Below are 11,238 nucleotides of genomic sequence, written 5' to 3'. Positions count from 1 at the left end.
GAGCAGTGGCGGGGTGCCGTGGGCCAGGCACTGCAGCTGCACCGTGTCGCCCGCGCGCACCGCGCTGTCCTCCGGTAAGCTTGTGGCGTATGGCGGGGCTGTGGGATGGAGCCGTCGGCACATTGTGAGAACAGGATGGGGATGAAGGTGTCAGTGTCAGCGGGAGGGTGTGGGTGGGGTGGAGATGGAGCAGTGCTGGGGTGGGTGAGAGATGGATGAATCCGAGAGGAAGGAATGGATGGAGGGGTGTGGATGAAGGTGGATGTGTGCAGGGATGGGTGCAGGGATGTAACTGAGAGAAAGGGATGAATGGAGAAAAGAGAGCAGGGAAGGACAAGACGTGGAGCGATCTCCAAGGAATGGATGAGGGGGAAGGTAGATGTGTGTGGGGATGAGTGCTTGGATGGACGTGTTACAGACATGTCCAAGACAAAGGGATGGACAGAGTGTCAGCTGAGGTGGATAAGCGATGGCTGGGTGAAAAACGGATGGAGTAGCGAGCAGCAAAAGAGAGAACTGCGCAGATGAGAGTTAAAGGATGGATCCACGAGGAAAATACGGATGTGAGCAGAGATGGACGTACACACGGCTGAGTGCCAGGATGGATGAGTTGTGGAGCGATGGAAGAGAGCGAGTAGAAGCAGAAAGAGCTGTATGCAGGGATGAGCGCTGGGATGGCCAAGAAACAGGTGGCCACTGGATGGAGAGGAGTGCGAGCACAGATGGTGAGATGATGAGTGCAGAGATGGACAAGGCAATGGAAACATCGAGGGGGAAGGGATTGGTGAAGGTGTCCATAAAGAACTGGAGAAGACAATGAATGCTGAGATGGACAAGTGAGGATGGATCTACGTGAGAGGAGTGTGAGAAGCGAAGGGGAAGGACATGAGCAGATCTGGAAGGGATGGACAGACAGACGGAGGAAGAGCAGCAAAGGGTGAGCGGGTGACGGAGGCGGACCCGTGCTGCACCGACCACAGCCCCTTACTCTCCACATCCAGGGTGACGAAGACCTCGGTGAAGCCGGCGGGGCTGCTGGCATTGCAGATGTACTGGCCCGAGTCCTGCTGCGCCACACGGGGGATCACCAGGGTGCCATTCACCACGCGGTGCTGCCAGGGCAGCGGTGCCCGCAGCTTCGACCACTCGATCCTGGGCTCAGGCTCACCTGCAGACATGTCACCCCATGTCACCCGGGACAGGGGGTCCAGGCAGGTGCCCATGGAGGCCGTCCCCACCCCGTACCTGTGGCCGAGCAGTGCAGCGTGGCAGTGTCCCCAGCCACCACTGTGATGGTGGGCGGTGCGGTGACCCTGGGGGCCCCAGGGTGCCTCTGTGCCGTCTCCACGCTGACGTCTACGCGAGCTTGTGCCGAACCCAGAGCACTCTGTGCTGTGCAGATGTAGGTCCCAGCATGCTCTGGTTTGGCTGGTGAGAACTGGCAAGGGGAGAGAGTGGGTAATGAGCACCTGACACATCCTGGAGTACACAGCAGCGCGGGATGCCCCACTCACCTGCAGCACGGCCTGGCTGTCCATGTGCAGCAGTGTCTGGTGCTCCACCTTCTGCCGTGAGCCCAGTCGGCTCCAGCGCACCAGGGGCCGTGGCTCACCCCGGCCCAGGCACTCCAGGCTGAGAGATTTGCCCTCCTTCACCGTCACAGGGCCTGGTGGCATCACTGACACTGTGGGGGCACCTGGAGAATGGGGAAGGTGTCAGTGTGGGGATGGGCATGGGGACATCGCCACCTGAGAGGCGCCTGGAGGACACCATCATGGCCATGGGGACACTGCTACTCTAGAGGCAGCTAGAGCACGTGGAGGACATCACAGGGATGCAGGTGGAGGAACAGGCACCCCAGGAGCACCTGGAGGATATCTGCATAGGGGCATAGACACCACCACCCCAGGGGCACCAGAAGCTTGATAAGGATGTCAGTATAGGGATCAGGACACCACCACCCCAGAAGCATCTGGAGAACATCCCAAAGGGAGAGGGACAGGATCACTACCACCCTTCAGGCACCAAGGCCATAAGGGGATGGGGACACCACCAGCCCAGGGGTGCCTGTAGCAAAACAGAAGACATCAGCACAAGGATAAAGACATCAGAATGGGGATGGAGACACCACGAACATCCTGGGGGCACCAGAAGCATACGGGGGACAACAATATGGGGACAAGAATGGAGACACATCATCCTAAGAGCATGTGGAGCACGAGGAGAAAGTGGGGACAGAGATGGGGACACCCAGCCATCTTGTACCTTGCACCAGGAGGTTGACAACGCTGCTGGCAACGCCAAAGCGGTTGGAGGCCACGCAGTGGTACGCACCCTGGTTGCCCACATGGGCACCAGCGATGGAAATGACAGAACCATTGGCACTGATCTTCACATTGTCTGGGCAAGGAGAAGGATCAGAACCTGGGCCACCGCGGGGACCATGCTGGGGCCACCCAAGGGACCACCGTACCTTGGAGGTGTTGGCCAGGTCCCATCCGCCAGGTGATGTTGATGGGCCGAGCACCATCATGGATGCGGCACTTAAAGGTGGCATCCTCACCCGGGGCCACAGCCATGCTGTGCGGGTCGATGGAGATGATGGGGCTCTGCAGGCCTGCAGGGACAAGGGACAGGGAAGCCACCGAGGTCACCCGCGCTGCCCCTGACACCAGTGCTCCTCTCTGCCTTGTGGCTGCACTCACGGTAGCTGGAGCTGTCGCGTGAGGTGACGGTGACAACGACAGTGGCCTCACGGGAGGTGCTGCCCAAGTCTGCCCGGCACACGTACTCGCCTGAGTCGGCCACGGAGAGCTGTGAGAGCCTCAGGCGGGACCCCGACATCTGGGGGGATTGCAGTGGGTGGCATCAGCTGGACATGCGGGGCCACCAGCCTCTGCCCTGCCACCTCCCCACCTACCTGGTGCTTGGCTGGGAGGGACCCGCCACGCTTGTACCAGGTGAAAGTGGCCTGGCCCTGGTCGGCGACCACGCAGTCAAGGTCCAGGGTCTGTCCCTCGGTGACGGAGGATGCTGAGGACTCAATGCGGATAGGCGGCGTGACACTGGAGGCTGCACGGGCAGAATTAAGAGTAAGGTCCCTCCCAGCACCAGGGACCAGCACGGTCCCCATGTCCCCATCCACAGAGTGGCACTCACAGTGGGAGGGGCCGGCATCATCATCAATGGTGACAACGAGGGACGTCTCCTGTGTGACACCTCCCGTAGTCACCCGGCACACGTATTCGCCCGAATCGGCCGCCGACACCCAAGGTATGCGCAGGCGGGTTCCTGACACCTGTTGGGCACACAGTGGGGACATGTCAGGACCAGAGAGTGGGGGACAGAGCAGGATTTTGGGATGACCCCCCATTCCCCATGCCCTACCTGGTGGCCGGCAGGCAGGGAGCCACCACGCTTGTACCAAGTGACAGTAGTGGGACCAGATCCTGTCACCACACAGTTGAGGTCAAGGGTCTGTCCCTCGGCGATGGCAGAGGACGAGGACTCGATGTGCACAGGCTGGGAGGCTCCAGGGGCTGGGGACAGGAAATGGGGGCATTCAGCACCATGGTGGCATATGTCTGTCCCCAAGTGCTGCACTCTAGCTCGCACTCACAGTAGTAGGTGCCAGCACTGCTGGGCACGGTGACAATGACAGAAGCCTCCTGTGTGGCAGTCCCCAGGGTGACCCGGCACACATACTCGCCCGAATCAGCCACTGACACCTGGGCGAGGCGCAGGTGGGTGCCTGACACCTGTTTGGACGCGGCGGGGACATGTCAGTGCCAGCGAGCAGCGACAGTACAGGGTGTGGGGCTGAGCCCTCTAAGTGACACCAGCCCCTTGCATCCTACCTGGCTGTTGGGGGGCAGAGCCCCGCCACGCCGGTACCAGGTGACTTGGGGGTGGCCCTGCCCGGCCACCATGCAGTTGAGGTCCAGGGTCTGTCCCTCAGTGACGGAGGCGGACGAAGTCTCAATCCTCACAGGTGGCGTGACGCCCACAGCTGGGGAGCAGAGGGGTCAGCGGCCACCCCTCAGTCACGCCCCTGTGTCCCCTCCCAGTCCCCATTCCCAGTACCATATGAGGAGCCAGCACCAGTCTGGATGGTGACAATGAGGGATGTCTCATGTGTGACGCTGCCTGTGGTCACCCGGCACACGTACTCGCCCGAATCGCCCGCTGACACCTGGGGGATGCGCAGGCGGGTGCCCGACACCTGGGAGAACACACATCAGATGAACACCTCGACACCCCAAAACCCTTCTTTCTGCCTCAAAGTGCTCCCCTGACATTTCCACCTACCTGGTGCTTGGCTGGCAGAGACCCACCACGCTTGTACCAGGTGACGGTGGCCTGGCCCTGGCTGGCTACAATGCAGTCAAGGTCCAGAGTCTGTCCCTCAGACACAGAGGATGACGAGGACTCAATGCGTACCGGGGGCGTGACACCAGAGGCTGGGGATGAGAGCAGCATAGTCACCCCACGAGGACACGTAGTACATGGTCCCATATCCCCATCCCTTTCCAGTCCCCACTCACGGTAGGAGCCGGCCCCGCTGGGCTGGATTGTCACCATGACGCTGGCTTCCTTGGTGGTGGCCCCGCTGCTCACCCTGCACACGTACTCGCCTGAGTCGGCCGCTGTCACCTGCAGCAGCCGCAGCCGGGAGCCAGACACCTGTGGAGAGGGGACAGGGGGTTACTGGAGCCAGCGTGGGACTGCTGGGACTTGCACCGGGATTTGTAGGTTTGCACAGGGGCTCTTTTGCCTTGCAAGGAGACATCTGGGCCTGCATGGAGCCAGGAGAGCTTGTATGGGACCATCTGGGCTTGCTCAAGTGCCATTTGGTCTTGCACAGCACAATGCATGCATATGGCCACTTGAAACTGCCTGGATGCCAACTGGGCTTGCATGGGATCATGGGGCATTGGATGGTGCCACCTTAGATTATGTGGGACCATTTGGGTTTGCACAAATGCCATTTCTGCTTTGACAGGACCAACCCAGTTTGCACAGGGCTGGTTTTGCCTGAGGACATCTGGGCTCGCATGGGGACATTTGAGTTTGCCTGGGGACATCTAGGCTTGCACATAACCATATAGCCTTGCACAGGGCCATAGATCAACCCCAACCTTCACTATCTTAGGGACAGTCCCCTCTACATCCCCTACCTGGTGCCTGGCCGGCAGGGACCCGCCACGCTTGTACCAGGTGACAGTGGCTTGTGCAGGGCTGGCGATGACGCAGTTGAGGTCCAGGGTCTGTCCCTCGGTGACAGTGGAGGATGAGGACTCAATGCGCAGCGGTGTTGTGCCACCTGGGGCTGGGGACCGAGATGGGAGAGTTAGAGACAGCATTGTGCACCACCACGTGTCCCACCTAGGGGCATCAGGATCCTGGGAAGACACCAGAAGCAGGACCCAGAAGCTGTGCCATGCTCCCAGCTGCTAGGGACACAGCGGGCGTTCAGCTCCATCCCTCCCTGCTGGGTGCTTTCTCCATGGCTGCATGGCAGCTCTGCACCCCTACAGGTGTGCCTACAGCGCTGTCCCCAAAACTGTTACTAGGTGGGATCCAGTAACAGTGAACTCAGAACGAGTACGCACATTGGTTGGCAGCTCCAGGGAGTGTCACCCACCCACAGGTAACATCGCTGTTCCTACCCTGTCCCCACTCACGGTAGGAGCTGGCCCTGCTGGGCTGGATTGTCACCATGACGCTGGCTTCCTTGGTGGTGGCCCCGCTGCTCACCCTGCACACGTACTCGCCTGAGTCGGCCGCTGTCACCTGCAGCAGCCGCAGCCGGGAGCCAGACACCTGTGGGGAGGGGGCAGGGGGACACTGAACTCCATGTGGGGCTGTTTGGGCTCGCATGGGGACACCTGGCCTTGCATGGGACCACGGGTCAAACCCACCCATCGCACTCTGAGGACACTCCCCTCTGCATCCCCTACCTGGTGCCTGGCCGGCAGGGACCCGCCACGCTTGTACCAGGTGACAGTGGCTTGTGCAGAGTTGGCAATGACACAGTTGAGGTCCAGGCTCTGTCCCTCAGTAACGGTGGAGGATGAGGACTCGATGCGCAGCGGTGTCGTGCCGCCTGAGGCTGGGGACAGAGACAAGAGGGTGACATTGTGTCGATGGCTGATCCCCACTGGCAGCAGCACACGAGAGCCGTCTCGGTGCTGCAGCACATGGGTACAGAATGTGGGCAGTGCCACCCCCAGTCCCCACTCACGGTAGGAGCCGGCCCCGCTGGGCTGGATTGTCACCATGACGCTGGCTTCCTTGGTGGTGGCCCCGCTGCTCACCCTGCACACGTACTCACCTGAGTCGTCCGCTGTCACCTGCAGCAGCCGCAGCCGGGAGCCAGACACCTGCAGGGGGACAGAGGGACGTAGGAGCTTGCAAGGGGCTGCTGGGGCTTCCATGGGGCCGCCTGGGCTTGCACAGTAACAACTGAGCTTGCAAAGGACATGAATCATTCCCAGCCTTCCCCACCTTAGAGAAAGACTCTCTGACATGCCCTACCTGGTGCCTGGCTGGCAGGGTCCCGCCGCGCTTGTACCAGGTGACAGTGGCCTGCGAGGGGCTGGCGATGACACAGTTGAGGTCCAGGGTCTGTCCTTCAGCCACGGCGGAGGAGGACGCCTCAATCCTGACGGGAGCCTGGCCACCTGAGGCCGGTGGTCCTGGAGGGGAAGGGAATGATGACTGGATGATGACACGACACCTGGGCCACCCACGGCCACCCGCAATGCAGAGCCCAGCCTCACCATAGGACAAACCAGAACTGGACACGACGGTGACGATGACAGAGGCCTCCCGGACACTGGTCCCCGAGCTCGCCCGGCACACATACTCGCCTGAATCAGCCACGGTGACGTGAGGGACACGGAGACGGGACCCTGATACCTGGTGGGGACACATCAGTATCAGAAAATGGAGCACAGGGCAGCTTTTGGGGCAGCCTTCTGTTCCCTGTGCCCTACCTGGTGGCCTGCAGGCAGGGAGCCACCGCGCTTGTACCAGGTGACGGTGACATGGCCGGATCCTGCCACCACACAGTCCAGGTCCAGGGTCTGTCCCTCAGTCACAGAAGGTGATGAGGATTCAATGCGCACAGGTGGTGCAGCTCCTACAGGAATCAAGGTGGGCTGTAGGACCAGCAGGCACCCAGGGCACCCCAAAACTGTCCCCAAACCCTGAGGCATCCCCAAAGCGGCATTCCCAACCCTTACCTGGCACCACCACCACCTCGATGCTGGCGCGAGCCGTGCCGGCAGCACTGGTGCCCACACAGAGGTAGATGCCACCGTCAGCGACAGTGATGGAGGGAATGAGCAGCGTGGCGATGTCAGTGCGCTCAGAGCGGGACTGCAGCATGGGGATGGGGTGAGTGATGCCCGGGGCATGCCACCAGATCCCAGAGCACTGCTGGGTACTGCAGCCAGCTCACCTGGGGCGGCAGAGTGCCACCCTGCTTCTCCCAGGAGATGGTGGCAGTGGGTGACCCCGACACACGGCAGTACAGCCGCACTGTTGAGCCCTCCTGCACCTCCGTCCGCTCTGGGCTAACCTGCACCCTTGGCTCATCGGCACCTGTGGGCAGCATGCTTTCAATGCCAGCACCAAGATGGGGACATCAAGGACATCAAAGGGCGCTGGGGATTGGGATGCAATGCTCACCTTGCACACGAAGGTAACCCCGTGCCATGTCCTGCCCAGCGCTGCTGCGTGCGCGGCATGCGTAGTGCCCCTCATCGGAGGGCTCGACAGCACTGAACCGCAGTGTGTCACCCTGGACAACCGCTCGTGGTGGCAGCGCACCTGCAAGGACATGGGCACCACGTCACCCCCACTGCATCCCTCAGCCCGGTCCCCACGTCCCCACGCGTGGTGAGCACCTACCGAGCCACTCAAGGGTGGGCGTAGGGCTGCCGGTGGCCACGCAGCGGAACTCGGCCGGCTGCCCCAGTGCCACGCTCAGCTGCGCCGGCTCCACACTGGCGGTGGGGGCGGTGGCAGTGGCAGCTGTGGTGACACGTGGTGGGGGCTCAGGGTGCGCTGGTGCCCTCCGGGGGGTGGCACAAAGCAGAGCAACGGCGTGGTGTGGGGTAAGCGGTGGAGCCCGGCATGCAGCAGGCAGGGGGTGTGCGTGGCCCCAAACGGGTCCCCCTGCGGTGACTTACCCGGTCTGTGCCCCTCCATAAACTCAACAGGTCCATAATACATCTGGGTCTTTGAAGGGGCTGCAAGGGGAGGGTCAGATTTAAGTTTGGTGGGGCCCATCACCCCAGTGTCTGGGTTCCAGCTTTTCCAGAAGGAGCTTTCACCAAAAGGACACTCGGGGCTCCCACTGCTCAGCCCCTGCCCATTTGGAGGTGCCCCTCAGGGCTTTGGGAGGAGGAGGAACGCACCCTGGACATAGAGCGTGGCTGTGCCCTCGTCCATGTCCAGCATGTTGGAGCCAGTGCATACGTAGACACCGGCGTCCTCAGGCTGCACATTGCGGATGGTGAGGATGCCGTTGAAATCCATGGCGCGTGATGGCAGCGTCCCGTGGTTCTGCCGTGTCCACACCAGGGTGTAGGCAGGGGACTGGGGGAGGACAGGGAGTGAGGAGGCACTGAAGGGTGCTTGTAGGACCCACATGGTTGGATGGGCACCCAGGGGTGTCTGTGTGCCCTGCATGACACCACGGGGACCCACACGGGCACCTAAATGTGTTTCCACTCCCAGGTGGACACCCAGAGGTGTCTGTGTGCCATACACTGCTGCGTGGGGGTGTAAGGGTTTCTCTAGGATCTTTATGATCTGGTAGACACCCAAGGGTGTCCCTGAAGCCTAGGTCCAGGTAGGTGCCCAAGGGTGTTTGTGTGTTCCTGTGGCCATGTTGGTGCCTAAGGGTAGCTGTATGGTGATGTGGGCACCCACGAGGCTTGAAAGACCCAGAGAGCACCCATGGGTGTCCATGTTTCCCAAATGATCCAGAAAGCACTCATGGGTTCCCTGGTCCCCTTTGAGACCTACTGAGCTCCCAGGGCTGCCCATGCTCCCTGCTCACCTTGCTCTTAGCTGTGCAGATGAAGGTGACATCAGCCCCAGGCTTCACTCTCTGCACCCTCTTCTCCTCCACAGTGACGGTGATGGGCTTGCTGGGGGTCTCTGTGCACAGACAAGAGGGTGAGCCCCATCCCCACCCTCACCCCTGGTCACTGCGCCGCCACCCACCATGCCCTACCGGTGACGATGACCTCGGCACGGCTGGTGTTGCTGTGCTGCAGGTTGCGGCAGGAGCAGACATAGACACCGGCCTCAGAGGGTTGGATGTTGGCAAAGTGCAGCTCCTCACCTGGGGGCATGAGATGGGTGAGACTCCCATGTCCCCATCCTTATGTCTTGTCCTCATCCCCTTCCCCATTCCTTGTGCCTGTCCCTTCAATCCCTTGTGGCTGTTTCCAACTGTATGCAACCCCATTCCTACCCTATTCCTGTCCCATTCCTTCTCCCCATCACTGCCTCCACTCCCATCCCCATCCCAGGACCTTGCCTTGCCGCCGGCTCTGTGCACTACTGGGCAGGGGCCGCCCATCCTCCCGGGACCAGTGGTAGTACAGGGGGGGCTCCCCACTGGCCTGGCACCGCAATGTGACCGCACTGCCCTGTGGCACCGCCGTGCGCGGTGGGTGGACACGGACTGCAAGCAGGGATGGAGAGCCCAGCGGGATACAGGTCTGGCCCCGCACAGTGGGGTCCCCTGTGTAGCCTGGAGCACACCTGTGGGGTACACGAGGAGAGGATTAGGGGATGATATTGGGATGGGGATATCAGGGTGAGAATATGACAATGCTTAGATGAGGATGTTGGGGTGAGGATATGGGGGAGGGAGATCAGGATGGAGGCACCGGGGTAAGAGATACGCAGGTGAGGATGTGACAATATTGGGGTGAGGAGGCTGGAGAGGGGATAAAGGCTGATGACATTGGGTTGAGAAATCGAGGTGAGGATGTTGGGGCAAGGATATGGGAACAACAGATTGTGCACATTGGGGTGGGGATACTGAGATGGGGCTACTGGGGTGTGGATGTTGGAGTGCAGATATTGGGGTTGAGATACAGGAGGAATATTGGATTGGGATAATGATATTGGAGTGGGAATGTTCAGGTGGGGATGCAGGGATGAGAATATAGGGGGGGACATCAGAATGGGGATATTGAGGTGATTTTATGTGGATCGTGATACGGGGATGGAGATTTGGGGGTGGAAATGATAAATGTGGTGAGGGCATGAGTATAGAATATATTGTGAACATATCGTGGTGAGGACAATCAGGTGAGGATATCAGGATGTGGACAGGGGGTGGGGACGTCCAGGTTGGTTATTGGGGTGGGAATATTGGGATGATGACGTAAAGGTGAGCACATCAACGCAGGTACGCTGAGGTGCAGATGTCAGAGTGGGTGAGGACACAGGGGTGGGCATATCGAGGTGGGCATATCGGGGTGGGCATATCGGGGTGGGCATATCGAGGTGGGCATATCGGGGTGGGCATATCGGGGTGGGCATATCGGGGTGGGCATATCGAGGTGGGCATATCGGGGTGCTCACCGCTCGCAGTACTGCCCCGTGTATCCTGGCGCACAGGCGGTGCAGCGATACCCGCCACCTCCCAGGCTCTCACAGGTCCTTGAGAACCTGCAGGGACAGCAGGGCAGCATGGGGCCGTCCCCCCCCCCGTGCCCACAGCCCCCAGCACTCACTGGTTCTCCGGGTGCAGCAGCGGGCAGGCGCAGGGCTGGCAGTCCTCAGGCGTGCCAGCGGTGGCATCCCCGTAGAAGCCAGGCGCACACTGATCGCAGAAATCCCCCGCCGTGTTGTGCAGGCAGCCCTGTGGGGCACACAGCAGCGGAGGGACGGCGCTGGGAGGTGCCCCCAGCACCCCGAAGCGCTGCGTGCCACCAGCAGCCCGCCCAACTCACGGAGCAGAGGCCGCTCTCGGGATGGCAGCTGTCGGAGTGGCCGTTGCACTCGCACAGCTCGCAGTGCCCCAGGTACAGGCCGCCCCCGGTGCGCGTGTAGCCGGGGGCACAGTCCTGCGGGGCAGAGGAAGGCAGGGTCAGCGCCATGGCCACGTACGGGGCACCGGGCCAGCAGGCCTCGCAGGCCCGGCTCACCTGGCAGGACAGGCCCCGATAGCCCGGCGGGCACCGGCACTCCTCCACCTCTGGT

The 11,238-nt window shown here is 61.3% G+C and overlaps 1 protein-coding gene across 1 annotated transcript in view; it reads right to left on the bottom strand.

Moving 5' to 3' along the window:
* Positions 1-11,238, bottom strand: part of LOC100549236 (basement membrane-specific heparan sulfate proteoglycan core protein) — a 17,811-nt gene that overhangs the window by 6,076 nt on the left and 497 nt on the right. The window contains exons 2-36 of the mRNA XM_010723011.1: positions 11,184-11,233; positions 10,989-11,102; positions 10,770-10,897; positions 10,618-10,704; positions 9,560-9,786; positions 9,251-9,361; positions 9,074-9,174; positions 8,427-8,607; positions 8,199-8,258; positions 7,918-8,040; positions 7,696-7,836; positions 7,466-7,608; positions 7,248-7,383; positions 6,999-7,144; positions 6,783-6,921; positions 6,538-6,698; positions 6,245-6,383; positions 5,961-6,112; positions 5,685-5,823; positions 5,178-5,329; positions 4,545-4,683; positions 4,309-4,460; positions 4,084-4,222; positions 3,858-4,009; positions 3,620-3,758; positions 3,388-3,539; positions 3,160-3,298; positions 2,921-3,072; positions 2,706-2,844; positions 2,474-2,617; positions 2,266-2,400; positions 1,515-1,696; positions 1,246-1,438; positions 989-1,168; positions 5-98 (exon numbers count right to left, since the gene is read on the bottom strand). Coding sequence (XP_010721313.1) covers positions 5-98; positions 989-1,168; positions 1,246-1,438; positions 1,515-1,696; positions 2,266-2,400; positions 2,474-2,617; positions 2,706-2,844; positions 2,921-3,072; positions 3,160-3,298; positions 3,388-3,539; positions 3,620-3,758; positions 3,858-4,009; positions 4,084-4,222; positions 4,309-4,460; positions 4,545-4,683; positions 5,178-5,329; positions 5,685-5,823; positions 5,961-6,112; positions 6,245-6,383; positions 6,538-6,698; positions 6,783-6,921; positions 6,999-7,144; positions 7,248-7,383; positions 7,466-7,608; positions 7,696-7,836; positions 7,918-8,040; positions 8,199-8,258; positions 8,427-8,607; positions 9,074-9,174; positions 9,251-9,361; positions 9,560-9,786; positions 10,618-10,704; positions 10,770-10,897; positions 10,989-11,102; positions 11,184-11,233 — 4,861 coding nt within the window. The remainder of the gene's footprint in view (positions 1-4; positions 99-988; positions 1,169-1,245; positions 1,439-1,514; positions 1,697-2,265; positions 2,401-2,473; positions 2,618-2,705; positions 2,845-2,920; positions 3,073-3,159; positions 3,299-3,387; positions 3,540-3,619; positions 3,759-3,857; positions 4,010-4,083; positions 4,223-4,308; positions 4,461-4,544; positions 4,684-5,177; positions 5,330-5,684; positions 5,824-5,960; positions 6,113-6,244; positions 6,384-6,537; positions 6,699-6,782; positions 6,922-6,998; positions 7,145-7,247; positions 7,384-7,465; positions 7,609-7,695; positions 7,837-7,917; positions 8,041-8,198; positions 8,259-8,426; positions 8,608-9,073; positions 9,175-9,250; positions 9,362-9,559; positions 9,787-10,617; positions 10,705-10,769; positions 10,898-10,988; positions 11,103-11,183; positions 11,234-11,238) is intronic.

This window comes from Meleagris gallopavo, chromosome 23, assembly GCF_000146605.3.
Source record: "Meleagris gallopavo isolate NT-WF06-2002-E0010 breed Aviagen turkey brand Nicholas breeding stock chromosome 23, Turkey_5.1, whole genome shotgun sequence".
Classification (NCBI taxonomy): Eukaryota; Metazoa; Chordata; class Aves; order Galliformes; family Phasianidae; genus Meleagris; species Meleagris gallopavo.
The sequence above is the reverse complement of the archived record's forward strand: the minus strand, read 5'-3'. Positions and strand labels throughout refer to the sequence as shown.